General features: G+C 34.3%; 1 protein-coding gene across 1 annotated transcript in view; it reads left to right on the forward strand.

Annotated features, from left to right (window-relative positions):
- SEMA3C (semaphorin 3C) overlaps nucleotides 1-25,013 on the forward strand; it is a 203,845-nt gene extending 178,832 nt beyond the window's left edge. Inside the window, exons 13-18 of the mRNA XM_061165145.1 lie at nucleotides 181-269; nucleotides 3,801-3,842; nucleotides 7,057-7,214; nucleotides 15,720-15,787; nucleotides 18,102-18,232; nucleotides 22,213-25,013. Coding sequence (XP_061021128.1) covers nucleotides 181-269; nucleotides 3,801-3,842; nucleotides 7,057-7,214; nucleotides 15,720-15,787; nucleotides 18,102-18,232; nucleotides 22,213-22,626 — 902 coding nt within the window. The 3' untranslated portion in view covers nucleotides 22,627-25,013. The remainder of the gene's footprint in view (nucleotides 1-180; nucleotides 270-3,800; nucleotides 3,843-7,056; nucleotides 7,215-15,719; nucleotides 15,788-18,101; nucleotides 18,233-22,212) is intronic.
- Nucleotides 25,014-27,052: the final 2,039 nt, after the last annotated feature.

Consider the following 27,052-nt stretch of genomic DNA (forward strand, 5'->3'; position numbering starts at 1 on the left):
CTCAATTTAAACATATAAGACTTACAGTGAAATAAGAATATTGCAAATGGTAATAGCTCAATGTACACAATCTCATTTTTGATGACTAAGTAATTATATAAACAATATTGTAAATTGTTAAGCCAGTAGTCTTATGCCTAATGCCTTTGTTTCCTACATCTCATCATTTCTTTCTCTTAGATCGGGGCACTGTGCAGAAGGTGGTGGTTCTTCCTACTAACAGCTCTGCTCGCGGTGAGCTCATTCTGGAGGAGTTGGAAGTCTTTAAGGTTTGAACATCTATTCTGTTAGCATCAGCCCATGCATGAAAAATGGAATTCTGTAATCTTATGACCACTTTGGAGGAAAAAAATTGATAAAAGATCAAATAAATGAATTTATAAATTTTTGAGAGTAGGAAACACCAGATAAAATGAGAAGTATAGAACAAATATTTTTCTGAAGTCATTTTTTACATTTCAAGTTATCTTAAAATTAAAAAATTAGTTTTTTAGCTACCATTACAACTTGAAGAATTTTGATGTCATCATTATTTTTTTTTCAAATGAGTTCTTATGGTCAAGGTCTAGACTATCTGCCCTGAAAGGGCTTTTATCATTTGCTTTACAAGCCACTGAGACCCAAATAGTTCCTCAATAATGATTGTTAGAAAAACTTTCTCATATTTTTTTGCCAGGAACTTCAAGAAAAACTGCTTTGTTTTCTCTTGTTTTATTGCTTTCAATTCAAATGTCACTCTAGTTAAAACAAACATTGTTGTCTCTTGAAGCTTAGAATTTCATGTTCTGTCTAAACTTGGAATTGCATTGTTTATTCTCTTTGTCCTTGAATTTGGGATAAAAAGAAATGAAAACACAACAAAAAAAAAGGCCCATAGAGGAAAATTCAGGCCAGGTGACACTAGTGGTAAACAACCCTTTGCCAATGCAGGACATGGAGACGAAGGTTTGATCCCTGGGTCAAGAAGATCCCCTGAGGAGGTCATGGCAACCCATTCCACTATTCTTGCCTGGAGAATCCCATGGGAGCCTGGTGGGCTACATAAGGTCACAAAGAGTCAGACATGGCTAAAGCAACTTAGCACACAGGCACACACACACGTGAGCCTGGAGAACAGGTACATGGTGTCCTGAAAACCCTTCTATCCTTAAGGTATATGTCATTCTATTGATAGTTCAAATGATCCCTCTTAGCTGCATTTGGAAAAATGAGTAAAGCACAGCCAGATTTTGAAGAAACATTGGTATGGAATTAATTCTACTGCAAACTTCTATTTCTGACTAAACTAACTAAGAAACAATGGTCATGGACACCAAAAGACCAGAGTGAGCTTGTACTGGAGTAAAAATAGCACTTCAAAACCCCTCAGTACAAATTATTGCTAGTCCAGAAAGTTGCCTTGTTCAGTTGAGTGAACTCAGAATGTATTAATATATGTTCCCACAGTCACCAAAGATACTGGATTTTAAGCACATAAGTGACTAGGATACAGTGATGTTAGATTATGCTAATACAGTTTAAATATGAAGAAATATTTTTAAAAAGCAAATACAGAATCTGAGTAATTTTGGCAGTTTCCCATTATGTTATTAAAGTTACAATTTTTAACGTTAGACTAACTTTGGCATCAGGTTCCTTGTGATTAGTAGATTAGTATTGTGCTCACAAAATATTAATCATGTGCATTCAAGTGCCATTTCTATGCCTTGCTTTGTAAAGAAATGTCACTGGATTAACCAAAATCACATTTTACCGAACAATACATATATTTTTCTCATTCAGTTCAGTAGGGGCAACATGAATGGCCAAAATAATATGAAGTATCTTATTCAGTAGTTTTCTTGAAGATAGCAAAAAGGTTGTATTTCAGCACTTCATTTTTAATTCTGAAATATCTTTTTTTGATAATCAGAAAATGTTAATTGAGTTTGACACAAACTCAAACATATACTTTATGGAAAGGTCTTAAAAATGTGAGGTATTCTGATCATGTGCTAACTAATTATGATCTGTTATATGAGTTATGCTGGTATTATCATCATAAAGAATAAACTCTCAGTGGAAAAATAGAGTCAGTCAAAATGCATGTGGGGGGAAATCAACCCAAGAGAGACTAAGGATGCCTGAGCATTCTTCCGGATGTGTGTGCCAGTGACTGATATGGCTAAACTGAGAGACACAGTTACCAAATAAAGTTACTGTCTTCAGCATGGTGTTTGTGTCACATTTTTTGAGGTGAGGTAAAAATAATTGGGTGTGTATGATATACTGTGATGGGTACTTGAGGAAATAATACATTTAAATTGGAAAAAAATCCTTAGCTAAGTGTCACACTGATATACTGCAGAAAACTCCATTTAACTTTTAAAAACCAAGCACTTTGTTTTTAAAGAGCACAGAACCATAATATCTTCTTTAATCCTCTTTTCAGAACTTTTTCTTAAAATATGCCCAACTTCCCTAAACTTAACCTGAATTCGACTATTCAACTATTAATATTTCCCTAGGTGGATATAAGTTGCAAGTCTTGCCCTGTATGTGTGTGCATTTCTAAATGAATGTCATGATTTGTTGCAATCGAGTATTTAGAGATATCACTATATTCTCTTTTAAATGTTTGTATGAACACATAACTCCAGAAAGTGAAGTAATTATGGGCAGAGTTGATTTTGGCAGCATGTGCACACTTAAGTTACTCAGATGAAGCTTCACAAAACTTTATCACATTATCACAAATCTAATCTTTAATCTTTAAAAGGACTAATGATATGTAAGAAGTAAAGTTAAGAACAGAGAAATTTTTAAAAAGGATAACTTTTTAAGATAACTTTTAGGTTCTTTTACTAATTCACACTTATCAAAATAAAACCTTACCTAGCAACATTCTTTTGTTTTCAACTAAGAGGATTAATAAGTGTACAGGTCAGTCACTCAGTTGTGTCTGACTCTTTGCAACCCCATGGACTGCAGCACGCTAGGCCTCCCTGTCCATCACCAACTCCCAGAGTTTACCCAAACCCATGTTCACTGTGTCGTGATGCCATCCAACCATCTCATCCTCTGTCCCCTTCTCCCCCTGCCCTCAATCTTTCCCAGCATCAAGGTCTTTTTAAATGAGTCAGCTCTTCGTATCAGGTGGCCAAAGGATTGGAGTTTCAGCTTCAACATCAGTCCTTCCAATGAACACTCAGGACCGATCTCCTTTAGGATGGACTGATTGGATCTGCTTGCAGTCCAAGGGACTCTCAAGAGTCTTCTCCAACACCACAGTTTAAAAGCATCAGTTCTTCAGTGCTCAACTTTCTTTATAGTCCAACTCTCACACCCATACATGTCTAGTTCAGGCAAATACTTCTTTTCATAGCAGCATTTGACAGGTGAACAATAGTGTCTTATGCAAAATGCTTTTGTTGTGGAGGAATAAAATGGAGTACCATTCCACTGCCCCCCACACAAGCACCCAGATCCAATCCTGAATTATTCATTGCATTCAATATTTCACATACAGTTTTTTCAATTATCTCAAGTTTTGCTAATTTTCATTCATTTCTAATGACTATATTGATAGATGTGTTATAATTTCTACTAATTTTTTTAGTTTAGGCATATATTTGTGTAACAAATCTGTCCTTATTTTGAACAGAAGAAATGAAGTTTATGGATAATTATTGCTAAACTTTGAAAATATATGTGCATATAGAGAGAAATGATTTCTTGAATTTTAGCATAAAAAGTCTTTTCATGTAAAATCCTTTTTAAGGATTATTTGAGCAGCTAACAATTTTTTTTTTATTTTTTAGAATCATGCTCCTATAACAACAATGAAAATTTCATCCAAAAAGGTAAAAACAAAACCATGTTTATTTTCTTTGTATGTAAAAATTTTACTATTGTAGAAGAATGTATTTTATAATTTTGAAAATTTAATTTTAGTATTAGCAAAATAATTAATACTGTTCATAATATACCACACATTTAATTTTGATATGGAATTTACTAGCTTTAGTGGAAGACAAATTAGGTTTATTTTTGTACAGAAATTAATTAGAGTAGAATATATATGTATGTGTGTGTATGTGTGTGTATATATATATGCAGCAAGATACTCCAGTTTTTTAGTATCCTCTATTCTTAAATATTACAGTGCGTGAAGCCAACCAAAATAAAAATAATCTTTCTGAAGAAAGAATTTAGCATAATATATGGGCTACTATAACATCACAAGCATTCTCAGGGACTTGAAATGCGTAATCAATCCTCTTTTCCTCTTTTGAATTCCTGCTACTGTCAAATGTTTCAAATGTGCAGTGCATTCTTTTATGCTTATTTCTAAGAAAGTACTATTTTATAAGGTTTACATGTCACTTGAAAATCTGAATGTCTCAAATCTAAGCTATATCAGGCTTCAGGATTTGGGGAATAAATGTTTTACTATGATTTTATCAGAAATGTTTGATCTAATTTGCACCTGCACATGCTGATACACAATGATCATGGAAAGAAAAAGCCCAATTCCAGTCTCTACATTTGCAAAACGTGCACCTCTCCAGACCTCAAAGGCACTATCTCTTAAGCAAATGTTCTAAGGGGCAGAGCAGTTTAGTCAAAAATGAGATGGGCTTCAGAATGAGACTGATGTGCCTTTGAATACCAACCTGACCCTAAATTATAAATAAATTATTTAACTTCACTGACCTACTTCTGCCTCTGCAAGGTAATGCTTTTCTCCCAAATGAATTAACTTATATAAATTGCCTAAAATAAAGTGGTAACTCTTGTTGTAAGAGCCTAAAACTTATTTTTCTTGGAATATGGAATGAAGTTTTTATGTGTTAGCATAACTAATGATATAACTTTGGTGTTCTTCACCATATTTGGTCTGTTATAGATAAGTAAGTATTCCAATCAGTCTTGTACTGTTTTCACTTGACTAAATTTTACGAAGAAAAATAAATAGGGTACAAGGAAGCTAAAGATCTCATCTGTCAAAATGTTTGCATGGTGCATAACAAACATTTTCCCAAGTAGCAAGAAGCCATTTGTCATTTTCCCCAATTTCCTAGGGAGCTGATCTCAAGTCAGAATTGTCTTTGAAGTCAGCAGGGAATCCTTTTGTTGAAATGGATTTAATGGAAAGAGAAAGTATCAGAGCAAAATTCAAAATGGACACAAAGCCATTTTTGTGATACTGTAGCCCAGTATACAATTATAGATTTCAGCTCCTAATTCAACAGGTAAACTTGTAATACACAGCCCACTCCATTAAATTACAATGTACAACACACACATACACAGGAAAAACCGAGTATTAAATATGTCTCAACTTCTTATATTATAGATAATTTAAAATCTTTAGTTAAGTCAATTATATTCAAGGCAAGGTAACTGATTTGGGGGGAATTCATTTTAACAACTACATACTGCACTATTTTTTAAGTGTGAAAGAACTGCAAATTGACAATGGTATTTTATATATACTTAAATTTCATTAATTTAGTACCTTCTCTAATGCTCAAAGTAAAAAATTTATTGTTCATTTTATACTCTTCTATTTTCTAATTTATCCTTGCATTCCATGACAGAAAATAGATTAATAAAAAAGGTTATTTATAGAATGAAATTACCTGTATCCTTTCCTCAAATAAATACATTTCCTTGAAATATGTTAATGAAGCTGATGTACTGTTTGTTAATGTACTCAATAAACATTTATTTAAAATATTTCTAGGGAAATGATTATTATTGAAACATACAATTGTTTTCTTATAGCTTGAATGTCTCAAATGGGGACCAGAAATTTTCAGCCTATTTGCTGAAAAATTTATTGATCTGAATAAAGTATTTTATATTAGGCACAGTAAACTGAGATGGGATTCAAATGATTAATTAGAATTGAAAATGTATAAATTGCTACCTTGTTCACTGGTAGTTTACTCTATTACAACTACTACTATTACTTAATATTCATTAAACACTTAGGTGCCAGAAACTATTTTAAGCAATTTATATGGAATTAGTGCTTATATTGTTCTTACAAAACATGTATGGAGTAAGCGCTACATAGTCCAGATCTTACCAAAGAGGAAGCCAAGGTTTAGAAAAGTTACCCAGCAAATTTTGGAGGCTGGGATCTGAATCTCAGAGACATGCCTCAAGAATCTGTTAGACCAATGATGCCTTCACTGATTTAATTTTGAATCTATAAATAATTTGCAAACACACACACACACGTTTGTGCACATGTGCATATATTCAAGTTCCAACTTAGAAATTCTCTGTTAACTTGAGTTACACATCATTAGTCCTTTGTAAAATGAGGACTCTGAGTTAGAAACTTATATCTTCAACTCCTGAGAACCATTTTATACATAGCCAGGAGCACTGGGGCCGTATCATAATAAGCTCTTGACACCGTACAAATGAAGGAAGATGGAATCTTTATTTATAACCTAGGCCCTTGAAGATCTGTGGATCATACAGAACATTTAAAACATGTCTAAATATAAATACAATCTTCTAAATAGTTTTAAAATCGCTCTAATGAGTAGTAATTCACTTTCAAAAGCAGGTGAAAATTGTTTTAAAAATTTTATCTAATACTTACTATTTTTTGTCAACTTAGAAATGCCCTGCATTTTAGACTTGACTTTTTAAAATTTGCAAGGTGATGAGTTGCCAGTCTTGAAGAATCAGAACACTCCCCTGTGCTTTGCCAAGAGACAGCATTCAAAGAGAAAAACAAACATCACAGTTTAAATCTGTAATACATCAGCTCAAATCTGAGAGAACAATGAATCTCAACATGTAAAACATATTACCATTGTACATGGTGCTCTGAGATTTTTTTTTTTCCCAAACAAGTCAGGTAATGTTATAGGCGTATTAACATAGGGAAATTCTATTTATTTTGGCATTAAACCCTTCTGTACTTTGCTTCTTGTTTTCAGACTGTTTCAAAATGCATCCAAGGGTCTGTGGGCATATATTATGTGTTCCTGCTGAAAGTTCTCTTTTAACTTCCACATCTGAAATAAATCACTGTCATTCTTCTGATAGCAACAGCTGTATGTGAGCTCCAATGAAGGACTCGCCCAGGTGTCTCTGCATCGCTGCCACATCTACGGGTCAGCCTGTGCTGACTGCTGCCTGGCAAGGGATCCTTACTGTGCCTGGGATGGCCATTCTTGCTCTAGGTTCTATCCAACCGGAAAGCGGTGAGTACCAAATATTCATCTGAAAATCAAAATCAGTATCATCAGATGGTTAAGCAGTGCTTCACATTATTGGAATCAGTTCTATTGCAGTATCCTGTAAAAATGACACTAAAAGTAGTAGCTGTGTTCAGCACCATATGTAGTCTTCAAATAAAGAAAATGGCCACTCATAAAAAACAAACTTCAAAGGATACAGAGGGCTGGGGGTGGGGGGAGGGGATCAATTTTAACTTGGGATTCTCACAGAAATATTAGAGTGCAGTAGTTTGGAAAAATTCCTTTTTCATTTTAAAGTTCCTCTGCAACACAATCCCCCACCTGCAACCCCTAAAATATTTCAAGCAGCGTTTAACTTTCACATTTACACAATGTTTATCTTTTTTGTTTTATATGCTTCAGATATCCTTAAATCTAACGTTCCTAGGATTTCCTTGTGCCATTTAATTCCTCTGGAATCAAATGCTTGTCTTAGTTCAGGCAACAGGAGCATCACTCCAGAATGGGTACCCTGAGTACTTTCAAAACCTTGATAACCATGCTTTACCCCCTCTAATGGTGAATGTATAATTATTGGTTAGATTAAGAGGTTCAGGTAGTCTGAGGCACAGTGCCTTTTAGCCAAGAGAAGACTTAGGAAGGAAACCCTGAACCAACTTGCACCAAATTGGAAGGAAACACCAGTAATGAAATTATAAAGCAATGAATATGCGGAATTTAGGATCAGTCAAAGTCACAGCTATTTTCACTCAAAGTTTAGTATGGGTCATGATGAGTGACAAGAGGAAAACCTATGAAACATAGGGTCACAGGAGATAGCAAATATGACTAGCCTTGAGCACCAATGATCTTTCAAGTAAAGTCACTGGAGTGATGATGTTTTATAACTCCTCTCTCTCTGATATAGATACAGGTCTTTAAGGACTTGACAGATTAAAACAACCCAGCACTTCTGCATATCAAAATTATTCTGATCCTTTTATGCATTCAGTTCACTTCAGTTCAGTCACTCAGTCGTGTCTGACTCTTTGCGACCCCAGGAACCACAGCACTCCAGGCCTCCCTGTCCATCACCAACTCCCAGAGTTCACCCAAACGCATGTCCATCGAGTCGGTGATGCCATCCAACCATCTCATCCTCCATCATCCCCTTCTCCTCCTGCCCTCAATCTTTCCCAGCATCAGGGTCTTTTCAAATGAGTCAGCTCTTCACATCAGGTGGTCAAAGTATTGGAGTTTCAGCTTCAACATCAGTCCTTCCAATGAACACCCAGGACTTCTCTCCTTTGTTATGACATTATTTGGGAGAATAGCATTTTAGAGAGAGGCACCAGAGTCCTTAGAGCTGGAGCGTGCCAAGATTGTCCAAAAAACACCACCAAGACGAATGAGGCTATCTATACTGGAATGAGCCGAAGGGGATGTAAGAAGAAATGGGATCAGAATGCCAGATGACATAGGATTTAGTAAATCAGCAAAGGACTTTTATTTAGAGTTAAGTGGAAAACTGCTGAAGGGTTTTTGAGCACAGGAGTAGTATTGTTTGAATTTTGTTTTAAAAAGTTCATCTGGTGGGTTTGGCTGGGATCGAAGCCCTGGGATAGAAAGAAAATGTGAGGAGAAGAAATAGAAGGTGCAAGACAATTAGACTACTAACTCATGACCAAAGTGAGATAAAATGGTGGCTTGGTAGAGCTGGAGGTGGCCAAAACTCTTCTGATTCTGGATGGGGCTCACAGAATCTGCTAACGTGTTACATGTTGGGATGTATAGAAATAGAGGACTCAGAAATAAGCCAGTTTTTCAGAACTGAGCATTGGAAATATGTGCATGGCATTTCCTGAGAAAGAGAAGACTGTGAAAGGCACACATTTGTGGGGAAAACGACGATGTTAAGTTAGTGATACCTATAAGGTATTCAAGTGGAGATGTCAAATAGGCAGTTAGACATCTGAATCTGGAGTAGGGAAAAGTGGCCCAGATAAGTTCAGTCTTCTGTATTAAAGGCATAAGGTATGATGAAAAGTCCCACTCTTTACCCAGAAGATTTTAGTATCTGTTTTCAAAGACCCATATTCTACCATGTTATTTTAAGATTTAATTAGGAGGTCTATGGCCTCTTTTCATTTCTGCATAGACTTTCTGGACCTCATTATCCTGAGATGTCTATACTGGGCTGGAGTTCTGCACCTGGACACAAAGTATGAGGGAAGGAAATTCTAAATAATCTCAGATTAAAAATGATTTTTGTGCTCACTTGTGGTATTTTTTTACTATATTTATATTTATTCACAATTATGATAGCAGCAATATTTTTGAACTATTTTCATAACTATTACTAAAGCAATAATTATTTTTTCTCGGTAAGCATTTCTAAAAATTGGCATATCTAACACCCAGAAGGCTTCCCAGGTGGTAAAGAATACACCTGCCAATGCAGGAAACGTGGGTTTGATCCCTGGATTGGGAAGATCCCCTGGAGAAGGAAATGACAACTCATTCCAGTATTCTTGTTTAGGAAATCCCATGGACAAAGGAGCCTGGCAGGCAACAGTCTTTGGGGGTCACAAAAGAATCAGATACAACTTAGGGACTAAAGAACAACAAAATACTTGAAAAAGAACCTTCAGTCTATTATTAAACAAATTTAGTGCTCAAGGGAACTGAAGCACTACACTTTCTAAAGCAGAAAGTGATATAGGGACCACCAGTGAATCTTACCATAGTCCTATACACAAATCAGCCTTCTCTATGACGTGAAGAAATTGAAAATGAGAACTCCTTCCCTGCAAAATTTTCAGACATTGGCTTTAGCCACCAAGCATTTTTATTTAACAAACAAGAACTATTTCACAATTAAAATTCCACACTATATATAAAAACTATCATTGCATATTTGAGATATGTTTTACATTATAGAAGTTTCTGCTGAAATATGAGTTAACTCATTTGTTCTAATATTCTCCCACTAATCTTTTCTAAAATGTGTACTTAAGCATAGATTCTACATTGTCATCCTAATGCAACAAATTGTTATTTTAACCATATGCTCATAATAAACAAAGAAATGAAACATTCTTGAAATTATTAATGTTGCAATATAATGTGCATTATTAAATCTGTATCATGGGTTTTCTACTAGAACTAATAAAAATAATTTAGCAAAGTTGCAGGATACAAAAATCTATTGTTTTTCTATACACTAAATTGCCAACATTCACTGGATCATTGAAAAAGTAAGAGAGTTTCAGAAGAACGTCTATTTCTGCTTTATTGACTATGTCAAAGCCTTTGACTGTGTGGATCACAATAAACTGTGGAAAATTCTGAAAGAGACAGGAATACCAGACCACCTGACCTGCCTCTTGAGAAACCTGTATGCAGGTCAGGAAGCAACAGTTAGAACTGGACATGGAACAACAGACTGGTTCCAAATAGGAAAAGGAGTTCCAAATAGGAGCGTAGCCTATGCCTAGGCTCTATATTGTCACCCTGCTTATTTAACTTATATGCAGAGTACATCATGGGAAATGATGGGCTGGATGAAGCATAAGCTGGAATCAAGATTGCCAGGAGAAATATCAATAACCTCAGATACACAGATGACACCACATTTATGGTAGAAGGTGAAGAAGAACTAAAGAGCCTCTAGATGAAAGTGAAAGAGGGGAGTGAAAAAGTTGGCTTAAAGCTCAACATTCAGAAAACTAAGATCATGGCATCCAGTCCCATCACTTCATGGCAAATAGATGGGGAAACAGTGGAAACAGTGGCTGACTTTATTTTGGGGGACTCCAAAATCACAGCAGATGGTGATTGCAACCATGAAATTAAAAGACGCTTACTACTTGGGAGAAAAGTTATGACCAACCTAGACAGCATATTAAAAAGCAGAGACATTACTTTGTCAACAAAGGTCGGTCTAGTCAAGGCTATGATTTTTCGAGTAGTCGTGTATGGATGTGAGAGTTGGACTGTGAAGAAAGCTGAGCGCCAAAGAATTGATGCTTTTGAACTGTGGTGTTGGAGAAGACTCTTGAGAGTCCCTTGGACTGCAAGGAGATCCAACCAGTCCATCCTAAAGGAGATCAGTCCTGGGTGTTCATTGGAAGGACTGATGTTGAAGCTGAAACTCCAGTACTTTGGCCAACTGATGTGAAGAACTGACTCATTTGAAAAGACCCTGATGTTGGGAAAGATTGAAGGCAGGAGGAGAAGGGGATGACAGAGAATAAGATGGTTGGATGGCATCACTGACTTGATGGACATGAGTTTGGGTAAACTCCGGGAGTTGGTGATGGACAGGGCAGCCTGGCGTGCTGCAGTTCGTGGGGTTGCAAAGAGTCGGACACGATTGAACGACTGAAGTGAACTGAACTGAACTGAATAACAAACCAGCAGAAAGAAAAATTAGGGAAAATAGTCCCATTTATAGCTTCATCAAAAAGAATTAAATATTTAGGAATAATTTTAACAGAGATAAAAGATTAAAACTGTAAGTCATTGATGAAAAAAAAAATTGAAGAAGACACAAATAAATGGAAAGTTTTTCTATACTCTTGGGTTAGAATATTTAATATTGCTCAAGTGTTTATACTACCCAAAACAATAAACAGATCAAAGATGATCCCTATCAAAATTCCAATGACATTTTTCACAGAAATAGAAAAAAGAATCCTAAAATTTGTGTGGAACCACAAAAGACCCTGGCTATCCAAAGCAATCTTGAGAAAGAAGAAATACGCTGGTTGAATCATGCTCCCTGACTTCAGACTGTACTACAAAGCTATAGTAACCAGAAGAGTATGGTATTGGCATAAAAACGGGTACATAGATCAATAGACAAAACTAGAGAGCCAGAAATAAACCTAGGCATTTATGGTCAATTAATTTACAACAAAGGAGCCAAAAAATACACAGTGAAAAGGACAATCTCTTCAGTAGATGGTATTGAGAAAACTTGACCTTCACATGCAAAAAAGAATGAAACTAGACTATTGCCATACACCACATCCGAATATTTACTCAAAATGAACTGAAGACTTGAACATAAGACATGAAACCACAAAACTCCTGAAAGAAAATGTAGACAGTAAGAGAACTCCCACGCTTTAAACCATTCTAATAGGTAAAAAGTGATATCTCATTTTGGGTTTGACGTGTGTGTGTGTGTGTGTGTGTGTGTGTATACACACATATATAAGATATTCCTTGATCTACCCTTACCTGTATTTGGCTGACATACTGGGAGTTTCATTAAAACTATCTATACTATTTAAATTGTCCACATTATTCCCAAACTTTTTAAAGCATACAGTTATAGTGAATGCAAAACATGTTTGCTGTATGAATTATTTCCTAAATTCCCTTATGTAATAGTTATTTTCTTTGCAGATTAAATAGTAATAATGAAAATGATAATTTGGAGTATTTTTATCTTATTTAATAGTGTTAACTAACTTTAGTTTTATTTTAGATGGCACTATCTAACTGGAACACAAAGATCATGCAGAAGAATTCATAGGCATAAAAATCAAAGGCTTGTCCCTTTGTATGGAAACAAAGAAGTACAGCTGTACTTGGAAATCAGTGGAGGCTGTACTTTGACATAATAAGGTTGTTAATGTCATTGGCTCAGTAGTTTCTCTTTTTAAAAAGACATATTTTTCATAGTAACATTTTACTGTTTTTCATAGTAAACAACATTAAGCATTTTTCCTCTTTATCCTCAAGCACATTAAATATTTGTGCATTTGTATCAGTTCAGTTTAGTTGCTCAGTCGTGTCCTACTCTTTGTGACCCCATGGACTGCAGCACGCCAGGCTTCCCTGTCTATCACCAGTTCCCGGAGCCTACTCAAACTTATGTCCATCGCGTCAGTGATGCCATCCAACCATCTTATCCTCTGTTGTCCCCTTCTCCTCCTGCCCTCAATCTTTCCCAGCATCAGGATCTTTTCCAGTGAGTTGGTTCTTTGCATCAGGTGGCCAAAGTATTGGAGTTTCAGCTTCAGCATCATTCCTTCCAATGAATATTCAGGACTGATTTCCCTTAGGATTGACTGGTTGGATCTCCTAGCAGTCCAAGGGACTCTCAAGAGTCTTCTCCAACACCCCAATTCATAAGCATTAATTCTTCGGCGCTTAGCTTTCTTTATAGTCCAACTCTCACATCCATATGTGATTACATACAAATTTAATCTCAAATATTATTTATTCTGGATATAGACATGTAGTTGGAAATGTTAAAACAAGAGAATCAATTTACCCTTGAAGTAAATATCTGCTTTTTACACAGTAAGAAAATAATTTCATTGTTTATCTAAACAACAGACTATAATGGAGGAAACTTTGACATCTTGAGCCAAATTCCCAGTCCCGCATGCAGTGAACTATGACTGTCTACCATTATGCTTTCACGATGTTCTACAAATACCTTAAAGGGAATCTACACATATAGAAGGGGCTTCCCTCGTGGCTCAGACATTAAAGAATCTGCCTGCAGTACAGGAGACCCAGGTTTGATCCCTGGATGACAGATATAGAGAACTCAGATGGCTGCCTTATTGTTCTCATCATTAAAGCAAAGCCATAACAATGTTTTTCTATATTTGAAAGTCTGGAAGGTAAGTGATACTGCAAATTCAGATTGCTCAGCAAGAAGGCCCATGTCCTTGAGTAAGCCATAACCTTGTACTGATCATATGACAATAAATTAAATCATTATGAGCAATAATGCTTACTTAGATGGCTGAAAATGACCAGTTCGACTACAAAAACTATCATGCGGTTCTCATATAATATATACTCACAGGTTGACTGGTAGTAAATAATTGTTTGACTTCAAAATATACCAAATACAATGCAGTTAAAACCTGACTTAGGATCTATTCTAAAGTACAGTATTAACCATAATTCCTGAGACAAGAGTGACTTCCACTAGTTTGTGTTTGTAATTGTAGAGAAATATACAACTGAATAAGGATCATGTGGCTTTTGGGGGAAGAGAATCCTTAAATGACACAAAGTTTATACCTATATTTCATAAATAGATTTATATAATCCTTTGATTATGTACACTATTATCTGTTTGCCATAACTTTAAATATTTTTCATTATTATTGACCTTGAGGTTAATTATGCTTTGCAAATTTTATAAGCCCAGTGTTAATATTTTCCTTCTCTTACTGAATATTTTAATTTATCATTAAGCATAAAGTATTAAGAGAAACTTAACTAGCCCAGTTAAATGATATGCTCATCCATATATACTTTTCAGATTTGATAACAGACAATCAGTTTACCCCCTGTTAATCACAATAAAGAACATTCTGTTCCTTCTTCTTTATAACAAGGTTCACATCCACAATTCATTGCTAAGGTCATTTCAATCACTCTGTTTTGATTTGTTGTACTATGTAATACAATTGACACTATAAGTGAATCTAAGACGAGAAATTAAATAGTTTGCAAATAACTTTAAACTTTTATTTAAATAGTGAACAGTTTTAAAAGGATGAACTAAAATTTTGAAATGCTAAAGTTGATGATATGTAACAACTAAAGGCAATGAGTGAACCTTGTTTGGATCCTGAATAAACTTTTAAAAATGCATAAGGGATACTTTGAGTATCACAAGTAGTGAAATTTCAATATAGAATGTAATTTATATGATATCATTAAATAAATATTGATGTGGTTAGTATAATAATGATGTTATGTAGACAAATTACTCATTCTTAGAAGATACATACATTTAAGGGTATAAAATTATCATATCTGCAACTTATTTTCTAAAGATTTTCGTATACGTGCATATGTAGTATATATATATAACATTTACTTGGGTATGAAAGAGCACATAAATATGGCACAACAGCAGTTTATGAGTGTTGGTTACCATCGTTCATTGTATTTGTGTATCCACTTTTCTATAGTCTTGAAAATTATCAAAATAAGAACATGAAGGAAAATGCTTAGTCTAGTAAATGAAACATTTTGCTTAACTTTATATAAATATTCATTTTCTTTGTTTCTCTTGCTCTGGACACTTTTTAGTGTATCTGGAAATGATTTGAAAGTATTGACTTTTGTAAGAGAAGTATATTTATTTAAGAAAAAATTAGAAAGTGGAAGATGCTAGTAAGTTTATACTTTGGAGGTTATTGTATTAGAAAATTTTCTAAGACTGTCTCTAAAATAAAAATCTACCCTATTAATTTGGAATCTAGTATCTATGCTAGAAAGTATATATGCTAGAAAGTATATATAATAGGAGGTTCATCTGTTGTGAGTGGTAGATGGGGAGACTGAATTAATTCAAATTGAAAACAAAGTGCCCACATGATATTTGAAGCACTGAACAAAAAATACGGATAATTAGATCCTTTTTCTTTATGAAACCTTAGGCAATCATAACATTGCATAATTTAAAATGAAGTCTTGTAAGTACATCATAATTGGCACTGTTAATTTTAAGTCACTTGTATATATTTCTGCACTTCATAGGAGGAGCCGAAGACAAGATGTGAGACATGGCAATCCACTGACTCAATGCAGAGGGTTTAACCTAAAAGGTAATTAAAAGTGCTCAAACTTGGTAAAGAGTAGCAGCGCTCCATGTCATATTTCAGTAAGGGAAATCTGTGATAAATCAAAATGTGTCATGTTAGAGAAAGATTCACTATACAAATTAGAGGCATTCATGTATAGTCATTAAAAATTACATATTATTTGTACGTATACTAAGATTTATGGAAAAGAAAAGTCCAGGAACACAGATATCCTTGGATATGTCATTTGGTAAGTCTTTCACAAAGATCGTTGTTATAGATTTTTCTAGCCATTATTTTCTTTTTGAAGAAAAAAATATACTTTACTTTTGTTTACCACTGAAGAGAAAACAACATCTTGTTTGTTTGATTTTTCCTGTGATAAATGGCATAACAGAATTCACTGTTTTAACCATTTTAAAGTGTACAGTTCTGTGGCACGAAGTATATTGATGATGTTGTAAAACAAGCGCCACCATCCGTCACAAATTTTTTCATCGTCCCCAAGTTAAACTCCATCCCCGTTACACACTAACTCCCCATTCTCCCTTCCCCAGCTTGTGGCAACCACTGTTCTCATTCCTGTCTCTATGAATCTAAATGTTCTAAATATCTCATGTAAGTGGAATCATACAATATTTGTCCTTTTGTAACTGGCTTATTAGCCTAATGTCTTCTTCGAGACTTCCTGGGTGGTTCAGTAGTAAAGAATCTGCCTGAAATGTAGGAGACGCAGGTTCAGCCCCTGGATTGGGAAGATCCCTCGGAGACGGAGATGGCAACCCACCCTAGAATTCTTGTGTGGGCAATCCCATGGACAGAAGGAGCCCAGCAGGCTACAGTACATGGGGTCCCAAAAGAGTCGGACACAACTTAGTGGACTAGACAGCAACAATGTCTTATTTAGGGTTCATTCATGTTGTAACATGTGTCAGAATATTTTTCCTGTTTAAAGCAAAAATGTAACCCTGTGTGTGTGTGTGTGTGTGTGTGTGTCCATCAAGGAACACTTGCACTGCTTCCAATTTTTGACTATTTTGAATTATCCAGCTCTGAATTTTACAGTTTACAACCATACCATATACTTTCAGCAGTCCGGCCATGTGTCTTACGATTAATCTAATTCCTTTCTTCCCAAACTGACATGGAGACATTATGTTATAATTTTCCCAATGAACCCCTCCCTCCACTTCCACCCCACCAGCAGAGAGACTTTCCTCGAGGCTTACCAAGGTTCTGTAATTAACTGTTAACACAGACTCCTGTCGCTCACTTTTGTGAGCATGGGCCTTTTTGTTTTTATTTAAATAATAATATTCTTGTCACTAACTACAAAAACCACAAGAAGAAAATTAAGACATTTTGCCTAATTATTTCATACATCTAACTGAGGGAATAAATCCAGATTACTGTTTCTCTGTTTGCTGAGTATTTTATAAATCTGTGTGTCAGTTCCCACTTAGAGTAGCAGTAGTTATAGTGATAAGAGTATTGGCAACACAGGTAATGATGAACAAACCTCAGTGTTGATTTTTGTGTCAAAACCTGAGCTAAGTGCTTTTTTAAATAGATTATGTCACTTACTGCTCAAGAAATTATTCTAAAGTAGGATCTCTTCCTATTCACACTGTATGAATGAGGTTTCTGCCCATGTCTAAGCTACCACATAACTATACTGAATATTCTTCCTAATTTAAGAATTTCACTATAAGAATGTCTGAAAATATCTGTTTTAGAGCCAAGTAAAACTGAAGCACAGAGATGTTATATAAGTTCTCTAAGGTTATACAGCTGGTAGTGATGAAGTCAAGATTTTACCTCAGGTATCTCTGAGGTCAAAGATTATTTTCTCAACCATTACATCCCACTGTGGCCACACCTTGCTTTCTGCCTTTGCCCAGTGTTTCTAAATTTCATCTGAATTTCATCTCCACTGAGTGTGGAGTTTAGGGGTGGGATGAACCTGGCCTTGGTATTGCCTGGCACTTACTAACTCTTTGCCTAGGATATGCTTTTTCATTACTCACAGCCCATGAAAGGCTGAGAAAATGTAATTCACAAAGATGTTGTAATAATTAAATGTTCAAGGTGATATTAAGTGCATTCCTTGGTGTAAAGTAATTCTTGAATAAATATTGATGCCCTTGTATCTTTCTCTCTTTTCTTTTAGGTTAAACACACCAAAAAATGTATAAACTTGTTAAGTAATTAAGACTGCCTTTGGGCTTTGCTTTAGTTGCTCACAATTTTATAGAAAAATAAATATTCATATAAGGGAATATGATCCAAATTCCATTGCTTCTCTCTCATTCTCTCTCATTTTATTTTTTCTCTTCAGCATACAGAAATGCAGCTGAAATTGTTCAGTATGGAGTAAAAAATAACACCACTTTTCTTGAGTGTGCCCCCAAGTCTCCACAGGCATCTATCAAGTGGTTGTTACAAAAAGACAAAGACAGGAGAAAAGAGGTGAGTAATGCGGGAGAGCAGCAATCAATCAGAGCTTTGGAAAGAGCATTAAATCACCATCTCTCAATGAGGCACAGATCAAACAAAAAAGGAAGGACATATGAACATCCTTTAGTGTCTTTGGGATGACAAGTGCCATCTTCTTTAAAATCCTTTGTCCATGGAGTTGATGGATTAATTAGAAATCCTGTCTGCCTGCTCACCTCCATAACGCAGTGATTAAAGCAAGAGCTTGCACACTCAGATGGGGGTACTGATGTGAGGAAGCAGTTGTAAAAGAAACAAGATGTGCGCAAATCCGGAAGCCAGGTTCTCACACAACAGCACCTTTGTGTGATTCACAAGATAAAAGGGGCTTTTGAAAAAGTTCAATTTTCCTCAGCAGAAATTCCACTTAACTATAACCTTTATGGTAAAGAGCATTTTTCCGCTGTGTGGTAATCTGTTTCCATTGCTCTATTATTCATAACTCCTGGGGTTTTGTTATAGGTAAAGTGTGGAATCATTATTTATGGGACCATTGCCTTTATTAAGTGATAGGTAAAAAAAGAAAACTCGACTTTCAAATGAAAGGACACTTGTATTAACCTTTCACTGAATATAAAGAACTGTTTTAAAAGGAAAACATTGTAAAACAGCATAGAGTGAAATATTATAAATAATGAATTCCATAATATTGATGTCACATTGTCCTTAACTAATGAGAGGATAAGAAGAAAAATACATATGTATATATAAAGCCTTAAAGTAGCCTAAACTGCAATGGTATTAACAACATCACAAAGTGTGATGGAGTGAAGGGAAAAATAGAGCCTTTGGCACTTGTGTGTTTTCTGTTGTACACAGTTTCCATACTACGTATTAGGTTAATGAGAGCTATGTAGAATGGATACAGTCCTAAGCTAAGCATTGCATCAGAATTACTAAAGTAGATGTTGGCTCTTTTTGAGAAAATGCTTTCCAACTCTCAGACCTGCCTATCCAAAGATGTTACGAGCTGTTTAGGAAATTTTGTGTTCCCTGTCACAGGAATATGAAACCATAAGCTGATGACCACTTGCATAACATGAGACTTAAATATCTGGGGAAAAGATGGGCTCAGTAAACTTCAGGGCCCCTTCTTGCCACAGAATTTCATAAAATTTTTTAAATTTGTTCATTAATAAAAGATATTGAGGCTTGTTTTGGTGCTATCAAATCTATCACCAAATTAGTCTTGAAATATCTGCAATCTAATTAATTTTAAATTATTTTGAATGGATGTGGAGCATAAGAATGATTGCCTTACAAACTACTCTGGGGTAGAAGTCATAATGTATGATGATGATGATTATCATACAGAAATGGAATTCTTAGGCTTGAACATGTTGGGTGGACATGAACCATCCTTCCAAAGAAAGTCTGTATATGTGTATGTGAATTGGAAAGCCACAACTCAAACAGGGGCTTACCTAACATAGATAAAATGCTGTTCTTTTATTCAATAGAAAGTTCAGTGGAAAAATACATAATGGATGAATGTAATTTCTATTATGTAAAATTAAAATACATGAATATATACAGGCTTGAATACATGTCACAGAAATTAACAAATGAAATTTAAAAAGGAATGTATCATGTGTCTTATCTCTTTTATTCCATTATACTTATAATGTTTTATTTCAGAGGTTTCAAAAATGTGGAGACACATATGGGTATCTTGTTTTTTCTCCCAATCTCAAAAGCAGAATACTATAATTTAAGATAATGAAAAACCTCAACTCTAATTATGAAAATCTATTCTGTCCAGAATTTAAACATAGCACACTTCCACTCGCTATCACTTTAGTTGAATAAACTATTAACATTTAATTAAATTTATCTTAATTCTTCCTCAGTAGTTTAGGCAAACATACACATATTTCTCAAACTGATGATGTGTAAATACTTAACTTTTTTTTTTTTTTAAGACAAGTGGTAAAACTTTCAGAGAAAAATGCAGATAGTTCATATTGAATAGCGTAAAGTGAAAACTAAAAGCCCTCCTCTCCTCCACTTCAGTACTCATTCCCATTTCTCAGAGTATAGGCTGCTAAGAATTGTATAGTCCTCCAACTAGTCTCCATAACTTTCCTGTTTTCCTCTCTCTCCTTCTTTGTATCTCTTTCTCTATGAGACCCACCCACACATACACACACAATTTCAGTATTAGTACATATGGAGCTACCTTATTTTTCTTGGCTGCATAACATTCCACTATATGACCATACTTTGCCTTTACTAAAGCTATCTACTGATTACATTATTTCTTGTTTTACCTCTTACCAAAGCATCAAGTAGGGACTTCCCTGGCAATCCTGTGGTTAAGACTCCGGGCTTCCACTGTAGGGAACTTGAATTCAACTGGGGAACAAGGATCCTGCATGCTTATATGGTGTGGCCAAAAAATAATTTAAAATTTTTAAAAATTAATGTAAGTGAATATCTGCATATTAGTTAGGCTATGAATTTTATATAAATTCCTATAAATAAAATATCTGCACTGAATCTTATATATAAATATTAATGAATATTATCAAATTAGCCTCCAAAATTTTTCTCAATTTCATGCAAATAGAAAAGACTTTCTTTTTTATTTCTGAATGCACTTATACATTATTTAAACTATTTTGAAGGCATATTAAAACTTTAAAAATTAAATGAACGTAAAAGTTTTGCTTTATATGTTTCAGTCCTTTTTCTTAATCTCTCGTTTCTAGTTCTGTTTTATTCATATTTCAGTGCTATATTTTTCATTTTTGTGCTTTTGTAAATGAGTTACTTTTTATCTAAAACAACCTATCTTTGGTTTGTATTTCATTAATAATACGTATTTATATAGAAATTTATCATTTAGAAAAACATTTCACATTCATTCTCTTATTTTTCTTTGGGTCGAATTTCTTTCCCTCAATGAAAGAGCATTCCTGAGTATATATATGAAGGAACTACTTACCGCTTAGGTTTTTGTGTGTTCACTGATAGTACTAAGCTGGCCCTATAAGGAAGTGGATTTCAGGATTTAGCTTACATCCAGAAAATAATATTTTTTCCAGCATAAGCCTATAAAATAATTAAATAGTCACCTCATAGCTTCTTTGGACAAGGAAATGGCAACCCACTCCAGTATTCTTGCCTGGAGAATCCCATGGATGAAGGAGCCTGGTGGGCTACAGTCCACGGGGTTGCAAAGGGTCAGACACGACTGAGCGACTTCACTTCACTTCATAGCTTCTTATTACTTTTCCTTGAAAAGTAAAATCACTGGGAGTACTTATAATATAATAAGTTCCAGCTTATTTTTAGTCATTCTTTGTGTTACCTAATTGGAAAAATCCCTTGATAATGTTCAGAGCTCTGCCTCAGCTTATACAGTTATTAGTTAGGGGAAGATTCATTCATTCATTGGAAAAAAGGTATAATTCAATTATTTAATTATGGCTTCATGTTCTTACTCAATAAGTGAGTATTTTTGTTAAAAGGCAACAACTATAGGGTAAAATAGATAAACTGTGAATTTCATATATGTGTATATATATATATATATATATATATATGTTGTCTGTAATTTACATTCTAGAAACATTCAAAACTCTCACTTAGATGTGAATAAACTGCTGCTGCTGCTGCTGCTAAGTCGCTTCAGTCGTGTCCAACTCTGTGCGACCCTGTAGACTGCCTACCCAAAGGGAATGCACTTTAAGCTATTTGGGGCTATATGGGTGATACCTTTACCTTCTCTTTAATACATTCAGTACCCCTGAAACCAGATCTCCTGTGCAAAAATAAATAAATAAATGAAAAATAAAGAGGCAATGGAATTTGCCAAAAATGTGTGTTCACTAAGATGGAAGTTAATTAGTACTCAATACTTTTGTAAAACTTGTGAACTTCTTTTTACAAGTCATATCTTTTTAGCATATACAGAGTTGGATTTCAGAACTTTGATATCTCTGTTTTAGGTCAAACTGAATGAACGAATCATAGCCACTTCGCAAGGACTCCTTATCCGCTCTGTTCAGGATTCTGACCAAGGACTGTATCACTGCATTGCAACAGAAAACAGCTTCAAGCAGACCATAGCCAAAATCAACTTTAAAGTTTTAGATTCTGAAATGGTGGCAGTTGTTACAGAAAAATGGTCTCCGTGGACCTGGGCCAGCTCTGTGAGGGCTTTACCCTTCCATCCGAAGGACATCATGGGGGCTTTCAGCCACTCAGAAATGCAGATGATTAATCAGTACTGCAAAGACACTCGGCAGCAGCATCAACAGGGAGAAGAATCTCAGAAGATGAGAGGGGACTACGGCAAGTTAAAGGCTCTCATCAATAGCCGGAAAAGTAGAAATAGGAGGAATCAGCTGCCAGAGTCATAATGTTGTCTTAAATGGGGCTTATGCTTCCATTAATAAAGGTCTGTCTTCAGTGATCAAATTTTTAGTAAAGAATCTTGTGCTTTACCCATGGGAAATTCCTGAAGAAGGTGGTTTCTCACTGAGAAAGGTGAATGTTACATGAACTAAAATGAGTATGCATTTTCTTGTATGATATTGACAACCCTAGACATGTCATGGTCCTCATGGTGCATAGAAAGATTTAACTTAACCTAGATTTTATTTATATCTTTATGTACCTTTTCTTCAAAATCAATATGGCGTCTATGAAACTAGAATTCTTACATCCCTTAATTGAATGAGGGCTATAACCTGTGATCTTCCATCCTTGCTTTAAGGATTTAGATTTCTAATTGACAGTCATCTGTATACAAAAACAAATGCCAAGTTCACAATTTTTACATAGTAAAAGTGAAATAAATGCATGTAACAGAGTCAAAAGAAACGTAGAGTAAAAAACAAAGACAAGGAAGAGGGAATCTAAAAGTTGCATAAAACACTAGCAATTCACTAAAAGATAATATGGAGTTTATATGCTTCCACTGAAATATCGTATTAGTTATTTTTATGATGGCAAAAATTGTCAGTTGCTCATATCCGTCACTGATCTCTGTTCCCTTGTTTCAGGAAGATAAAAGGAACCCTCACCATTATCTGACTGCAGTTATGTCAGTGAAGCTTTTAAGTTTATATTGTTATATAGTCATCTTCCAAACAAAAGCACTTTCCTTTTTGGAAGATATTTAAGTTATTTTAGACTCAGAGAATATAATCTTGCACAGTTTAATCGATTAATATGTTTATTCTAATTTTCTAGTTTGCATGGCAAGTTAAAAAATATAAGAAGAAAAATTTTTTGAAATACCAAACTTGTATATGAGGTCTAAAACCATCAAAATGGGAGAAAAAAGAAAAACAAGGTTAAAAAAGCAATTTTATTGACAGAAGTTTATTAAAAATATTACTAATTTTTAACTCCAGTAATTAATTTCATTGATTAACTTACATTTATTTACCAACCTCAGATACCATATTGAATTTTAAGTCACCAATTCTTTTTTTTAATGCTCTTTTGTATATGCTGGAGAGACGCTCATCTTATGGAAAAGTGAAAAAATTTCTAATTTGAACAAAAATAGACATACTTTATCTTAAAAGAATGTTGATACATCATATTCACTGGTATATAAATACAAATGTGGTAAGTCTGTGATGAATAAAATAACTATCTTCTTATTATATACTTGGATCCTGTGTTTAGAGTAATTTAATATTTTTTTATTCCAAATACCAATTCGATAGAAGTATAAAATTTTCTTCGTATCTTCATATTTCTTTTAAAAATACAACTTTTGTTGTTTTGTTTTACATTTAACAATTTCCATGTTTCCAGGTGCGAAGAGAAATTATATAATATACCTAATCAAAATCTAATACAAAAGTTTTATTTGTAGTTAATAATCCATAAAGAAAGTAATCAAGATAAATATATTACTTTTCTAAGCACTACAGTATAAAATGTCAAGAACTAAAATCATTGTCAAAATGAATCTAATCACTTATCAGAATCTAAGAATATGAGTTATTATTTAAATGGTAAATTATGATATTACAAGGGGAGGCCTCAATGGAGCAAAAGTAGCAGTAACAAACACAGCATAAATAATGTTTCTTCAAAAATAGAGGTATTAATAAAAGCTATTGTTCCAAATGTGTATATGATTCTAAAGAAGTTTGTTATACAAATAGTTCTTTATTTCCACTCTACACGCACAAATAGAAATGTGTGTAAAGCTGAAACCATATTCTGTGTTCATGCTCAATCTATTCTATGTACAGAGTTAAAAGTAAAATTGTTTTAGACTCAGAGGATAAAGTAAATTATACAGGTCCCCTTGCTTCATGTAAACGCAAACTGATAGACAATAAGGGTGTTTAGTTTTATAACATTATTTGTGCTATTTAATGCCTTCTGCTTTAAACATTATTACATTGTATATACTTTTATCACTTTACTTTTAAAATTATAGAGACCCTTCTTGAACAAAACTGCCAAATGTAAAGAAAATTTTCTTCCTCAAAAATACTGTTAACACATACTAAATGTTGGTGGTTGATTGGTTGATTTTATTTTGTGTAGTTTGACAATTCAATGACTTGATATGTTTTTCATTTGTATTGTACATAAAATTTCCTAGAAATGCACTTTTTTTCAAAGTGTAGGTTTGTGACTAGATTTTAGCATGATGAAACTGTCATTACAGTGAATGTTCACCCTCTGTAAGGAAATGTAGTTAGCGCAGTAATATTTAATTGGATATTGAAGAAATCATGTGCCTGGCAAAATAAAACATATTGAATTCCCCAAAGATGTCTTTAATTTTCCTTTGTAATGTTGAGTTTATAATTTCTTGTTGATATGATAGAATCTGCTGACTCTTAAAATTGTTCTTATTTTCCCCATTTATTTGTTTATTTGTGTGTGTGTGAAAGTAATGCATCTGGATATTTCAAAATTCAAAATTTCTGGTAAGATATACTTGAAAACTTTCCTTGTACCTCTATCTCTCGTTCATGTAAGTCCTGCCCCAGAAGCAGCCAGTATTGTCAGTTTTTGTGTTTATCTCCATGACACATTATACATGGCAAGCAAATTCATATTTGTTTTCTCTTTAAGAGAAGTTTTATATCCACTCACATCTGTGGAAAGTTATTCAGACATGTGTCTATAGTTGGGGGAAAAAAAAGTATAGTTTATAATTGCTTGGGTTTGGAGCCAGACTGCTAGAATTTGAAGTCTTATCATGGGAAAAATTGCCGAATCTCTTTCGTTCTGTGCCCAAATTAATACTCGTAAAGTGTTAGGGCAGAACTTGTATAATAAGTATTCAATAAATATCTTAATATTTTATTTATTTTGAAAGTACCCTATTGCTGCAATAGGAAGTAATATTTTAGTTGTGTCCTTTGACAAGTTAAACGCCAATGGTCTAGGCTGGGGAGCCTGTAGTCAGTAGATCAGATGACACCTTACCAGGGGAAGACTTTATATGAGACTTTATAAAAGTGAGGGGAAGGAAGCCACAGGGAAAAGAACAACTATAAATAAAGCAATCTCCACAAATCTTTCAACCTGATGATTTTGAACTACTCCCTAATTGCTTCATTTCTCAGTATCTTGCTTATATTTGAATGTAAAATTAATTTTAAAAAAATTATTGCATTGCTTATAAATTTAGTATTTTTCTGATGCTTTATATTTCATACCCAAGTTTAAAAAAAAAAAATAAGAGGATCACCATTTCCTGTATTTACTCTTCTGGTTAAAAAGAGAGACGTCACGGCTTTGTTTTGCAGCACAATCAAGTCCATTGAAAGCTTTAATCTAGACAAGTAAATAAACAGACTAAGTAAAATGGTTACTTAACCAGTGGCATTGAGAATTTCTTTGAATTTTATGCATGGTAACAAAACTCTGGAAGACTATTGTGAAAAACAACTTCCGTATAAGTGTTCATCCCCCTGTCATTTTATCCAGTCGCCTATTGCAGGGGAATACAAGCCCCTCTGCAATGTTGGAACCAATTGCAACGGATTTTGTGTATGTGCCGTTCAGTGAATTTCATTGTCAATGAATTGTTTTTCCTAGTGGGCCTCTGGTATATACTTCAATTTTTATAATTTCATAACTTTACTTTCTTGGTGCACAGATACTGAGAATTGGAAGAACTAGCTCCAAAATAAGAAAATGCCATCTTCACTCTACTGACTAATGCATTTGTCCATTTATCTCATAATACAATACTTTCCACCCAGGTTGAATTGTGTATTTCTCAGAGCTATTATATTGCCATGCTTGAGTGTTACTTAGATAAAGTGCTATTGAAGAATGAGATTATAACAAACACATTAAAACTCTTTATTCTATGTAAGGTTACCTCTCAAACCTCAAGAGCAAAAGTGGGGTGAATTATATTCCTTAAGTGATTTTTTTCCTCTGAATTATTTATATAAAAATGTCATCCAAACATTTTATGAAATCAAAAGCATAATGACTTCTGCATGGCCAAATGGTTATGTGATGGAATTATTATAAAAATCAAAGCCATTCCTATTGTTTCTCTGAATATTTTTCAATATACATACAGTCTTTGGCTCATAAGGGGGTACAATAAGATGAAAGTAATTTCCTACTTTCTTAGATCTTTTCAAAATATCATTTTTACAATTCTATGTAGGAAAAGAAATTATAACCCCTTGTTTTATTATTTCCCCCTTTACTCATGTATGTGGGTTGAGGGGTGGAAAGGGTATGATTTATAATCAACTTCCCATCTCTGCTGTATCGTAGCTCATCAAAGAACTTAGGACCTTCATAGGACCTTTGAGTTGAGAATTCACAGTTGTA

The sequence above is a fragment of the Dama dama genome, chromosome 18, assembly GCF_033118175.1.
Source record: "Dama dama isolate Ldn47 chromosome 18, ASM3311817v1, whole genome shotgun sequence".
NCBI lineage: Eukaryota > Metazoa > Chordata > Mammalia > Artiodactyla > Cervidae > Dama > Dama dama.